Source organism: Pholis gunnellus, assembly GCF_910591455.1.
Source record: "Pholis gunnellus genome assembly, chromosome: 24".
In the NCBI taxonomy this organism is placed as follows: domain Eukaryota; kingdom Metazoa; phylum Chordata; class Actinopteri; order Perciformes; family Pholidae; genus Pholis; species Pholis gunnellus.
The window spans coordinates 4,540,483-4,553,721 of record NC_136551.1 but is presented as its reverse complement, the minus strand read 5'-3'; the positions used below and the strand labels follow the sequence as shown (position 1 = coordinate 4,553,721).

The window sequence follows — 13,239 nt, the reverse complement described above, 5'->3', positions numbered from 1 at the left end:
ACTGTAGGGGAAACTGGTAATTGAATGGATAATTGGATGCATTTTCTTCGATTGATCTACCAGAAGCCATCAGATGTGTGTGTGACACATTAACACTAGAATTACGATTAGTTGAAATATAAATGAAATGCTTACATTAGATATGAATACACCTGCAACAGTTATTTAATTGGGCCTCTAACTTGGATCATTCAGCAGATGTTGGCACAGATCACTGCAGGCATCGATAGAGTCATGCTATGTTGTATATTGAATGCTAAACCTGCAGGAGATGTTGCTCCAGTAAAGTACATCTCTCTAAAAAATATTGTTCTTTTTGTTTTTTAAGGGAAGTTCAATTTTGTTGTACCAGTTACAGTAAGATAAATTGCTGCACAGCGCAATTTAGAGAAGAGATCAAATTAGCGCCAGTAATGTTGTTAACACCCCTGTTTGGTGCACAGAGGCATGCATGTTGTTATGTGTTACGCAATTGCGAAAGTACCCTCAGTGTCCTGTGTGTTTTCCTTCCTCCCTCCCTTTCTGTACACTGCTGACCAAATTAAATGGACAGTGCATCACGTCTCTTTCTGTTCCCATTATTCCCTCCGTGTTCCTTCACCCGAGTCTACTGCTGGTCACGGGTCAGTCTTCCCTCGTCTCGTTGCTGTTCGAGTAATGTTTGGTGTCTTTTAGGAACCTGCGAAGTCCACGTGAAGAAGAAAGTGTGCTGAGCTTTGGTGTCCCGCGGGCAAAGATGGGAGAGAAGCTGTCGGTACCGGACGACTTGGACCAAACGCCGGAGGTGCCGTCGACAATCAGTGGTAGGGATCCCTGCAGTAACTTGTCACTTTATCGCCCTATATGTGCACAGACGGTCGTCTTGGTCGCAGTAGAAGACATGTCGCACACTGAACTTAGACAATTTCAGAAGTTGATGCAGCTTAAGCTTTGCGAATGGTCCAATCTCACAAACGATTGAGTTCTGTAAAGCCTGTCACATGTTCATGCGTTGGTCAATATGTGTTTCTTCTGATTAGTTCAATATGTCAAAATGAGTGAAAGAGGAAAAAAATAACCTCATGGGGCAAGTCACAGCTTGTGTGTTGCAAATCTAGTTTTGAAAATGGGATTTTGATCCGAGGTGTCTTGTCGGAGGTTCCACCATAACAAGGAGTGATTTAACCCAGTGAGAAGATATAAAAAAAGTGACTAAACGTTGGACAAAACATTGCAGTGAACTACAATATCCATAATTCAAACACAGTTGTACCTTGTGCATCATGTTCTTCAGGCAGAGAGCAACAGGTTGCATGCAAGCCCCCTTTATTCCATTGCTGTGTCTCTCTGTGACGTTGTTTAATTAAAAGACAGCTATAAATAGTACCAGTCTAAATAGTATCAATTACTATGACCAGTATCTATTGTACATCATGCCAGAATGTTCTTTACCAAGAACAAGTCCGAATAATTGCGTTTTGTTGTCGGTGTGATTCGTTTGGCAGCCATTCCAGATAAGGAGGGCATAGGTTTTGATTTTTCGGCCTTCTTGATTGATTGATAAATCTAATGAATGCCACTTAATGAAAAGCGCATGACCATCACCGCTTACTACCTTTTGAACTTCAAATTGGGAATGTTTGTGTGATGATGAATTAGGTGGAATAAAGATGACGTGATTCAGCTTTACGGCACCGATCTTCGTTTTCTCCCCGTTTCCTGTGTAAACGCTCCCAAAAAAAGCCCCTGAAGCTCCTGTCGTCAGAGCTGCTGCATTAAATCATAAGCAGGACTGAGTCACGAAGAAGAAATCAAAAGCAGCAAGAAACCGGTTGTAAGACCAGTTTCGTTTCTCCAGCATTCTGGTTCCTTGTTCCCTGCTTTCAGACCTTTTAATAACTGCCCACGTGTTCGATGTCACATTAAATAGTGTATAATATCATCATTCATGGTGTTAAATCGTAGCCTTGTGCAGCTTTTGGTATCATGTGTTGATGAGAAAATCCATCACCGGAGGACAAAGTGAGTTGGTAGGTGTTATTGGGAAGATAATATGGGATAGTTGACACTTTCTTTATCTTAGAGAAGAAAAACACACATTATTGATTTACTCCGACACCAGAGAATGTGTTGTTGCGCTTTTAAGTTGGAAATAAAACCCAAAAAACAAGGTGATTGTATCTGTTTTCAGTGTAGTTTTGTACCCTGGGCAAACAGTCAAAATCACACACACACACACGTATCTGCTAAGTTTGTATAATTAGCTGTAGAGGGGTTGATGTCATCCCTCCGCCCCTCTCTTCCTGCGATAAACAAAGCAGACATGAAGTGAGATAAACAATTGCACGTTCACAAGAGCAAACACAGCGGCTCCATCGAGGAGGAGGAGGAGGAGGAGGAGGAGGAGGAGGAGGAGGAGGAGGAGGAGGAGGAGGAGGAGGAGGAGGAGGAGGAGGAGGAGGAGGAGGAGGAGGAGGAGGAGGAGGAGGAGGAGGAGGAGGCGAGGCGGGCGGCTTGAAGAACAAGCTCTCAGACGTAGTATGAAAGCTACTGTGATGTGACGATGTCTCTACTGGAGTTAGTTCAAGAGGGCCAAGAGGTGCTGAGTGGACTGCTTCACGATCTGTCCGCGTCCATCGGTCTGTTGACCCGCAGGAGCTGTGGACCAACAGGTTGGTGCTAGTCTGCCGGTGCTGCTGGTTAAAAGTTTCGGTTCATATTTTGTGATGCGCGTCACAGAGCGTTCTGGTCAGCGGCGTCTGTTTATTTTAAAATCAAATGTGACAGGATGACGGGACAGGATTTCCTCTCTGCCGTTGCTTCTCCCCCTTATTATTGAAACATAATAGAGGAACTTACTCTTTAGTTTACTGCTGATGCTGCAGTATGTCTGCGGTAGTTTAAGTGGCTTTAAATTTGACCATAGGGAACAATAACATGAAATGCCAGACATGATTTTACATGTACTTCCCACTCTAGATATTATCAATACAACATGTAAATATGACAGCATTGGAGCTGTCGAAAGGCACTTTAAGGGAGCTAAACTAACTGTCTTCCTGCTTCAAGTCTTTGTGCCAAGCTAGGCCTTTAGGACCAGTATCTGTGTTGTATGAAGTCGTCAGTATTCTCATCTAACATCCAGTAAACGCACTGCACTTCCCAACATGTTGTCGTGTTCCTTAATGTTGCGGACTGAGCGGACCAGCGGAGGCACTAGCGTTCACTAAATCCTTGAACGCTGCCCTCTTTGGTGTTTGACCTCTGTAACTGATTACCTGGTATATATACCTTGTGAGTGGCTAATTAATAACTCACCGCATGTCTCAATACACCAGCAGCAGAAACCTTTGCTCACGGACGGATAAACAGAAACTGATTAGAAAGACAAGCGGACTGGTGTTGCTTCATCATGTCTGCCAACCTCTGCTGCGTCCGTCAACCAGCAGAAAGGAAGCGGAATCGTAAATACACGCAGACGAGCAGACGAGGTGAGTGTTCACCGGTCGGCCTCTGGAAAGGGGTCATTTCAAGGGTCGCGTCAGTCACGCGGCACAGCCTAATCACGACAAACAACTTTCTCACAAGGCCGGAAGCCAGACATGGTCAGAGGAGTCCTCTTGGTTTGTAGACATTACGGGAGGATGATTTTGTGTCGCAGCGTTTCTATCCAAACACTGCCATCCGTTTAGGCTCTTTATGTGTCACAAAGACATCTGACTTCCAGCTTATAGCTGATTCATTCACGTGCTGCCACCGATGATACTGAGAGTCAAAGCTGAGAACTTCATCGTTGAGGCTAAAATAACACAGTCTCTGCTGACAAACCATGCAAACCAGCGTAGGCCTTGATATCAATGTTGTTACCAGAATACTAGTTTGTGTAGCTGTGCTGGAGATTAAAGGCTTTCAGTTTAAGGCGGGAAGTTAGAGACACTGACAACCAGTTCCTTGCTGGACTATGAACTCTTTTAGTATATACAACTCTTATCTGCAGTGTCAATGGTCTTGTTTTAAAATAGTCTTATTTTGAAAGGATTTTAAAGGAGTCAGCACTACATGAAATGTGTGGTGTCTTTGGCAACTGACGAGACAAAATGCAGTGCAAGTGATTATTTATCGGCATGTGTTCCGAGCGTCTCGCTCAGATAAAGGTATACAGAATTGCACAGCAGCAGGGAGGGGCGGAGGAAAGAGGAGTGGTGTAATCACTCCACAACTCTCACAGGTGTGTGTGTGTGCAAGAGAGACAGACGGGGAGGGAGTGGAAATACAAATGAGGAGAGCAGGATGAGGCGGGCGATGCTCTTCTGTATCTGTCGCTGAGGGAGGAAGAGGAGAGCAGACGGAGGGACGCGATGAAGGAACGCACAGACAGGAGACCGGAACATGCAGGCGAGAGGTTTGTCCGCATCTCTCTGGAGGAGATGGAGAGCTACTACAGATGCACCCAGTGCTGCCAACGGCTGCATCGTGAGTTTTGCAGAGATATGTGTGTGTGTGTGTGTGTGTGTGTCCGTGGAGAGGGCTCGAGTCGGGATGGAAAACGTGGCTGTTTCTTTACGGAGGGGAAGACAGAACTCTTAAGTCTATATAATGTTGTTTGTAGGTGTTTTGTAGGTAGCATTTGTTTGCCACATGATAATTACATGTATGTTATTCCAATACCCTCGTGAACAGTCCTCCATGAGGACAACAGCAGGAGCTGCAAGCGTCACGTATACACCCTTAAACGTTCAGAAAAGCACCAATTCCATGTTTGTTTCCTTCAACAAGGCCGTCTCCGCTCTTCTGTCGTGAAGAGGAAGCATTGCAAACCTTGCAAAGTCAGCGGGGTGACGACAGCACAGGTGATGCGTTCTGTCTTCAAGGCGTTTCTACGAGGGGTGTTTATTAATTGATTTAATGGCCGTGGAGAAAGTCATGTGCAATTCTCCATTTCATGTTGTTTTCATATTGTGCAAAGTGAAGATTCAAAGCTGGACAAGAAAACATACCGACTTTATTTCTGCCGCCTGATAAATGTCTCCTGTGGCCTATCAAAGGGAACCAAGAGCAATATAGTATCCGACATACATCCTTATTTACTCAAGGATGTTCAATAAAAGGTGGCTTAATTATCTGACAGCCTGTGTGCGTGTGAGACGGACTATTTGTGCACCATCGATCGGGCAGACTCCCAGGTGTCTGAAGACTGTGCAGTGTGTGTGGGTGTGCTTGATGGTTTTTAGATCGCTGACGATTCGGCTCTATTCTGGTCCGTTTCCTGTTGGCTTTGGTCTGTATTTAGAGATGACAGGTGTATTTTTAGCCAGAGCTGTTCTACAAATGCTGTGTCACGGAGACGGGTGCTGCGTTGTTTTTTTTTCTGCTCTTGATCTTATTTTCCTCCTTGCTGTTGCTTCGCCGACTCACATTCCCACGTCTTGCTTGTTTTTGGGGTGTGAGACGCTGAGACGCGAGCTGAGATACTTGCGTAGATTTGTCTTGTAGATCTTTAAAGCCGTGGTTTTGTTTTGGTCAGCTGCTGTAACTTCCCCTGGTGTTTTCCTGAATGATGATCCATCGTGACATAGTCCCCCCCCCCCCCCCCCCCCCCCCCTTTGTGTCAAAACTTCCTTTTTCACGAGTATTCTCATGATTCTCTTTCCCGTGACATCCCTCTTGCAGATACAAACCCCTGCTCATCATCTGAGTGGTTGTTGACTGACCCCGGCCCTTCGACACACACTCTCCTCTCCCTCGTGTTTATCGTCCTCCTCCTGATCGGGGATTTATTGGAGGTTCTGTGAGCCGGATTTGAGCCGTAAACCCACATTTATTAGCTTTGTCACTGCAGGTCAGTTCATCAGAGGATCCCTGTAGCGTTGAATTTGTTTCATTGGGGTTTATTAGAACATTAATGACTCCTCGGAGGACAGTTGCATCTAAAAAAACACTTGTGACAATTCTGTCGCATGTATAAAGCATGAGTTTAAATGTGGTCGGTGTTTTATTTGACAGGTGAGCGTATAGCAATAGGGGGAAGTGGAAGATATCACATGTAACAAAGGCGCCTGGCTGTGGTCTTTGTTTGATTCACTTCCCTTCTCCAAACCAGTCAGCCACAGTTGGTGGTGATTATGATGATGCATGCACAGTTAGATTATCATAACTGTTTGATTTTTGCACAGAGAAAGAGTCAAAAAGACAGTAAATTGCGACGCAAATTGGATAGAAATGGCTCAGAATCGCTTGTAGATTCTCTTTTCTTCCACAACATTTGTTTGAGTCTCACACTTCTCTTTATTGTATCTTTCAGACATTGCAACTGGTTTCCAGCCAGTTAATTGCTGATTCAAAGCGTTCACACCTTTTCTCCTCTGCTGCTTGGTTCGGGGCCTGTGAGTCACTTCTCAATTGGTCTCTTCCTGTTTACACTCCGGCCGGCCAATAGTGTTTGATCTTTGAGTCTCAAATAAATAATCGAGCTGGGAGTTATTCTAGCTGTAGTCTGCACCACATCCCGCACGCACTCGGGTCTCCTTTACATCCCGTACACACACACATACACACACACACACTGAAGTCTGCTCTGCATCCCATGTAAACACACTCGGATGTCCCGTTGATGTTAGAGGCTTCGCATGTGTCATATTAACTCATGCACTAACACACACTGTTTATTGTTGAACAAATCGGATGATGACGACCCTTTCATAAGAGAAGATCACGTCACGATAAAGTTTATTTTGTGGCTGATTTCAACTGTTGAGATCATCAGTCGTGATGATTCCCACATACATAACACAACGCACAAAGTGTCTTAAACCAGCTCATTATTGACACTTGTAGTGTACCAACAGTGTTCAGGGTGTGACTGTAAATCAGCCACCCGCGGGTGAAACTGGCTGCTGTCAGAGCTGCTGGATCATAAGGCAGCGGAGACAGGAAATGAACCATTATAAAGCCTCTGGCTCTTCCTGTCGCACAGCCAACGTGCTCTATCATCTAAATCTGACAGGAGGTAAACACACACGCAGTCGGTGCTGCTTTTTCACACAACCTCCATTGTCACGGCCAGATCTTTTTAAATCCCGCCGGCTCAAACTCTGTTGAATCCCTTCATTTATTGATAATCTTATCTCCGACTAGACGGAGCGATCCATCTTTAATCTAACTCTTAATCTCACACATGCATTGTTTTTCATCTCCCTGTGTTCTAATCTCAGTCCTCCTACAATTTCTGCCACCATGACCCCATATTTTAGTCCATATTTACTTAAACGTTGACCCCTAATGATGAACGCATTTCTGTTTTTGTGCAGAGAGAAAACCGAAAAGGAAGACTAGGGGTTTATGGGAACTGCCCTCAAGCAGTGTTGCACATTCATGAAGTGAAGGGAACCTGCTGACCTTAAATCCATATGGATCAAGCATCAGAAATGCTGGATCCTACCCTTCCCACAATGCAGCTCACTAGCCTGTGCCGTGAGACCGTCTTTCTTTATGCAAACTGGAATTTATTTTGAGCGAAATGCTAATTCCAGAGCACACCGACCGGGCTATCCTGCAGCGGTGAACAGACAAACAGAAGCAACCACACCTTGTGTGTCTTTAAATGTCAAAGTTCGGGAAGATGCAAGCAGAACTGATGGCCTCGTGAGAAAATCAAATGTGAGGAGTTACTGTATTCCTTGTTCATGTGAAGGAGAACGAGCAACAGTTTTAAGTGTGTGTTTTCCTCGGCACAAAAGCATTTTATGAATTGAGTCCCTGAGGGGTCTATTCACGTCTCCACCAGTCCAGCTTCTCACTGCATCTCTGTGTGAGAGAATGTGTTAGTGTGGCACACTGGGTCCCCCTGCTGTCTTCACTGGCATTGTGTGTGTGTGTTTTGTGTCTGTGAGAGAGTGTGAGAAAAGCAGAGAGAAAGAGGCCTCCGTTCCCTCTGGCACCATGATGAGTACACACTTTGTGTTGACTTTACATGAGCTGAAGTTGGAACTTTTAGTTCACTGCTCTGCCAGCTCGGTGCGTTCAAACGCAGCTAATTTAGACCATATTTCATACAGCACAGTGTTCAAAACAAATACATGTATTAATGCAGAAATCTAATTCATCAACGAAATGGCAACACTGCAGAGATTATTCATAAGGAGGATGATAATCGTTATTAGTTATTAGCAGTTGCTGTCTCTGCAAAGGGCAGAGACAGCCTTTCAGTGAAAACACTGTGACATGTGAAGCTGGAGGCGGATCATGTGAAACTCCGCCTCGCTGGCTGGTACAGATGGGATGGGGGGGGAGCTGTGTGTGTGTGTGTGTGGGCTGCGCTGATGCACTGACAGCTCAGTAAGCGGCTGAAGTCCACTGCCACGGTGGAATGGACTGCCTGAACTCCCACCGCGATGGGCTCTGACCGAATATGCGGCGGTGTGAGTGTGTTTTAACTGTGTGTGTGTGCGTGTGTGTGCACGCGTGTCAGGGGGGCATACATGTACCGGCAAAACAATGGCTCTAAACCGAGTGTCTCTACTCTGCCACGATATCACCAGACTGTGGCTGCAACTGAAGATGATGACAGGTAAAGTGTCTGAGGAAGAACTGGACTGTCGATGTTGTTGGAGTGTGTGTTTCTTGTGTGTGAATACGTGTTTTATATATATATATACTGTCTATATAGAGAGAGAGAGAGAGAGAGATAATAATGTGAGAATTCTGCAGGTGCTTTTTTGTGTGTGTGTGTGTGTGCTGCGCAGAAACAGACTTCTTGCAGTTCTTAAAGGTTTTTGTGTGAGTTTCGTTCATTCTTCATCCGTGCCACAAGTCTTAGTTAGCAAACAGTTTAACTGAACACTGCGGCTGTATGATGCAGGAGCTTGTTTGCTTTCCTTTGGTTCTCGGGTCACATTTGACAACCACGAGACACAGCGAGCGCTGACGCGTCTTGTTTCTTCATCTGTAAAACGTCCCTCTATATAGTGGACACAAGTGTTGGACACACTCAAGTCATCGCCACTACCGTTACAAATGTCGTTCCAAGTATTCCGTCATCGGCTGTTAAAAGCAGATCGGTCGTTAAGTATGAACGAGCAGAATGAATGAACATGACCTGACTTTGTTACCCACATTGATTTCGTCTCATTGTCCAAAGATGCTTCCCCTGCCGGAGGCGTTTGCGTCCATCAGACGGTTACGTAACCTAATGTGAAGTGCTCCTCGGGCTCCAACTGTGGGGTCGAGCTGTATGTTAACGTGAGGTCCTACCGTGTACAGTACACACACACACACACACACACCCAGCCACGCACAGCGGAGAGCACGCTGGCCGCATGTTAATCACTTTGGTCCCATTAACACAGTGTGTTTCCTCCTGTCAGTTGGGAGCAGCGTTGGGACAAAACCCTTTTGAGAGTTTGAATGTCAACATCTCCTCCCCTTTCTCTCAGTTGTGTTCGTTGGTCGACTCTTATTTATTCAGTTTGTGTTTGCGCTGATGTGCATTAATGGAAAACCCGTGAACCACAATGTTGATAAGAGAGCTCGTCGTGCTTTTCTTGGCCCTCTGCAGGCTTTTTTCTTTTTAAGGTGTGTCGGTGGTGAGTTATGTTTTGTGTTGCTGTGCAGTGACCGTGTTTGCTCTCCTGGCAGATGGACTGAGGTTATCTCGTGAGCGTATGCAGCCCGCTCTCTCACTCACTCACTCACACACACACACACACGGTTAGTACCAAGGCATAAACCTGTCCCACAGTTGCTTTTTTGCCAATTCAAGATTAGTAGTTGTCAAGTCTCAGCTAAGCTCCCGTAATGCAATCTGGGATGTGGATCCATGCATGTGTGTGTGTGTGTGTTTCATAGAAGAACATGAAGCATCTATGTTGCTTTTGAAATGACCTGTTTGCATTGGACTTAGCAGCAGTTGTTGTCATGTACCAGTCAGTCAATTTATTTTGTCCTCCAGAGTCATTTACAGCAAAAAAGAAGTGCAGCAACACAAAAGCCAGAGTACTTTATCAATAAATGTACTCCAGAGCTAGATTGTATAAAGTGGATGGGATGAATCTTTAATGATCCCTGAGGGGGGATAGGATGACATCAACAGCAAGACACAACAAATCAAACATATTGATTTTGAAGGTAGCAACACATTTATCAGGCTAATACACGGCTCAGAGCAGCTCCAGTGTCTTCTCGCTGTGTAGCTTTGACCTGAAGTCCGTTTGCTTTTAGCGTCCTGCGTGTCTAACGGGAGGGGATTTGCAAGAGACTGATTTTAAAAAGGAGGGAAATCCAATGTGTTAGACGTGTCCGTTTGAATGCTAAACCCCAAGTAAAATGAACTTGAACTATAAAATGAATGCAATGCCTCATTTAACATTGGTCAGAATGAATACATTCAGCATTATGTACATTGACCTCGGCCAAAAAGATGCAAACAGACCTTCTAACTTAGTTGAAATGAGCCAAAGCTGCTTGTGACTCTGGGGCAGATCTCCTTCTCATCGTGCCCGACGTGTAAGCTTTTAAGAGAAGGATCACTTTCTGTTGAGGATTCCTGACCTTTTCATCATGACCTGTTCAACTCCAGCACAGATATGATTTAGTATCAACTTATTAGGATCAAATTTCTGTGCAAGCCGAGCTCAGCGTACTCTCAATTTTTAATTGAGGTGGTTTCCTGCTGTCCTCAAAACCTCCGAAAGTGAATCCAACACACCCTCGGCGACCTTTTAAGCGTATCGTAGAAGATAAGTCTTACTTCCGGTGCATGATGTCATTGTGTAAAAGAGTAGTGTCAGTGTTTTCCTACAGCTGCAGGCTTCTTTGAGGGCAAGTAAAAACACAGACCTGCTGGATTCTTTAGTCATTCGCTGCCTCCCTCTTAGTCTCTCTGTCTTCCTCAGTTTTCATGTTCTTCTTTGTTCTGTGCGTTGTAATGACCGGCATAGCCAGAGGCAGCTAAAAAAAGGCTGCTGGTTTTTGACTAATGGTGGCGAGAGAGGAAGGGAGGAGGACCTGCATTTAAACCCACAAGATTGCGAGTGTGCGCTTTGTAGTTTAGTGCGTTGCGCCACACATGCCTCAACAGCTCACATGTGTTTAGGTGGCCCTATGATTCATAAATTCCCACGAGAATGTCGACTGAAGCAGGTGGAGGTCCACGGCGCTTGGTGCCTATCTCCACGCAGAAAGGGTGGATGCACATTTTTAACTTCACATTAAGTTTACATGATGTGACGACAGCTATTTTTGTATTTACTTAATGCAATTCAAGCCCAAATCTTCTCTGCTAATTGTTAGATTTTGCAACGGATTTGCGTGAGCGTTGGATGGATACGTGTCCTCCGATCTGGTGCGTGTGTGTGTGTGTGTGTGTGTGTGTTGTGACGGCAGCACAGACTGCAGACAGGGGGGACAGTAGTGTGTTGTTTTGCTGAGATGATGATGCCACCATCTATTCAGTAAATCGGGGCTCGCTGCCAGTGACGGAGTCGGGCCTGAACCCATTGTTGTGGATTTCTAACCGTTGCAGGAAGAGCACATGACTTTCAGCTTCTTGGCCTCAAAAAAGACATACATGTGTCGGATGTTTGATGCTGTGCTGCATCAAAACGACTCGACCAAGGAAGCTCTTGCAGAAAAGCAAATACAGATGATGGAATATCCTCAGTGGGGTGTCCCCTGACGGCACAAACGATCAGGATTGAACTCGTGTGAGCATCAGTAATATTTGAATGTTCGTCTGGCTGCTTGTCTTCCTGATCCACACTAATTCAAGCTCCGGGAGTTAGACATGGGGCACTACACACACAAACACAGGTTCAAGGCCACTGTTGGTCGTCTGACCCAGTTGTTGTTTGGCATGGTGTGTGGTTGTGCCCCTGTCCTGTATGTGTGTGTGTCAGATACCCCACAGCAGTGACAGATGGGACTTTGGTAAACCCTGACTATAATGCCAGATAATAGAGCTCAGATTCCCTCACACAAGTGCACGTACACACACACACACACACACACAGCTGCAGAGCGGCTGGCAAATTCTTCCTTCCCTATATGCAAATATACACAACGCAGCTGGCCATCTCTCTGCTGGCATTTGATAGCAACGCAGCAACTTTTAACCCCGCTGCCACACCCTCCCCCCACACACACACACACACACACACACACACACACACACACACACACACACACACACCCACACCACACACAAACCTCGTTTCTCCAACCTAGTGCCTTCAAGTCTACGTTCCAAGTCGGTCCGTTCCGTTTGTTGCATACCAGAGCAGCAGATGGAGGGGCTGAAGGTCTCAGTGACGCCTGAGTGCTGGACGTCCGTCTTATGAATGTCTCGATCCTCTACTTTATTTTAATGGCAGGATCAATAGCTGAGCTCACTCAACATCACAGTTTATTTCCTATGGTGCTCCGTTGCAGCCCGAAATATTAGGATTATTATTTAAGACAGGAATCTATTGAACAAACTGCTTGAATCTAGCTGAGAAGTTACGCCTGCATTGTGTGTGTATAAGCATTTTTCTCTGTGTCTGAGGTTGTTTCTGCGTGTTGATGCACCGCCGTCCAGCCATGTCATGCTTGTTTTTGTTTGCGCAGTCCTCAGCCGGGGGTCCCGTGCGTGCATGAGTGTGTTCGAGCGAACATCAGAAAGCTCTCACAGCTTCCTGTGGCTTTGAACTTTGACCAGCACACCAGCACCGGCGGCCAATAACCAGCACAGAACAGCTGGCTGCCATCTTTGAACTGACAATGTGTTGTCAGCAATGAAAACCTGTAGGAACTCGAGCGTGGAGGAGGAGGAGGAGGAGGAGGAGGAGGAGGAGGAGGAGGAGGAGGCGGTGTGAGTGAGACGGCCACAGACGACGCTTTGTGTGTGTGTAATGGACTGCACCTTCATGAGACTTAATTGGGCCGTTGCCTCTCTTTCACCTCGCAGTGCTGACCTAACCAAGAGTGCGTTTCACAAATTGAGTTTTTACAAATTACATTGGAAAGGAGTGTTTGCTGTAATCAAATCCAAACACGTATACACAGTGTGTGCACTGACTCATTTATTGTTTAAGTGTGTGGGGCGAGATGCTGAGACAGATGAGATAATCAGTCTGCAGGCTGTGCCTCAAACACTTTGTTTTGCTGGTATTTTAGACCATAGTGCCGTTTGAAGGCCGATAGTTGACATTATTTAGTTAGACTAATACTTCCCTCATGATTTCAGCATACTGATTCATTAGTTTAACCCTCATGCATGCAAATGCA

At 45.5% G+C, this 13,239-nt stretch overlaps 1 protein-coding gene across 8 annotated transcripts in view; it reads left to right on the top strand.

Annotated features, from left to right (window-relative positions):
- The first annotated feature begins 721 nt into the window (after nucleotides 1-721).
- The window catches only part of mcf2la (mcf.2 cell line derived transforming sequence-like a), a 34,361-nt gene continuing 21,843 nt past the window's right edge, over nucleotides 722-13,239 (top strand). For 4 of the 8 annotated variants that reach the window (XR_013767673.1, XM_079185699.1, XM_079185703.1 and 1 more), the window contains exon 1: nucleotides 4,327-4,452. Coding sequence is in view for 7 of the 8 variants with exons in the window: in XM_079185699.1 (XP_079041825.1) it covers nucleotides 4,338-4,452 (115 nt within the window). In the remaining variant the exon portion in view is untranslated. Of the gene's footprint in view, nucleotides 804-2,541; nucleotides 2,652-4,326; nucleotides 4,453-8,410; nucleotides 8,546-13,239 lie in introns of those variants that run through there. The other 4 variants (XM_079185702.1, XM_079185700.1, XM_079185701.1 and 1 more) reach the window with 3 other exon arrangements.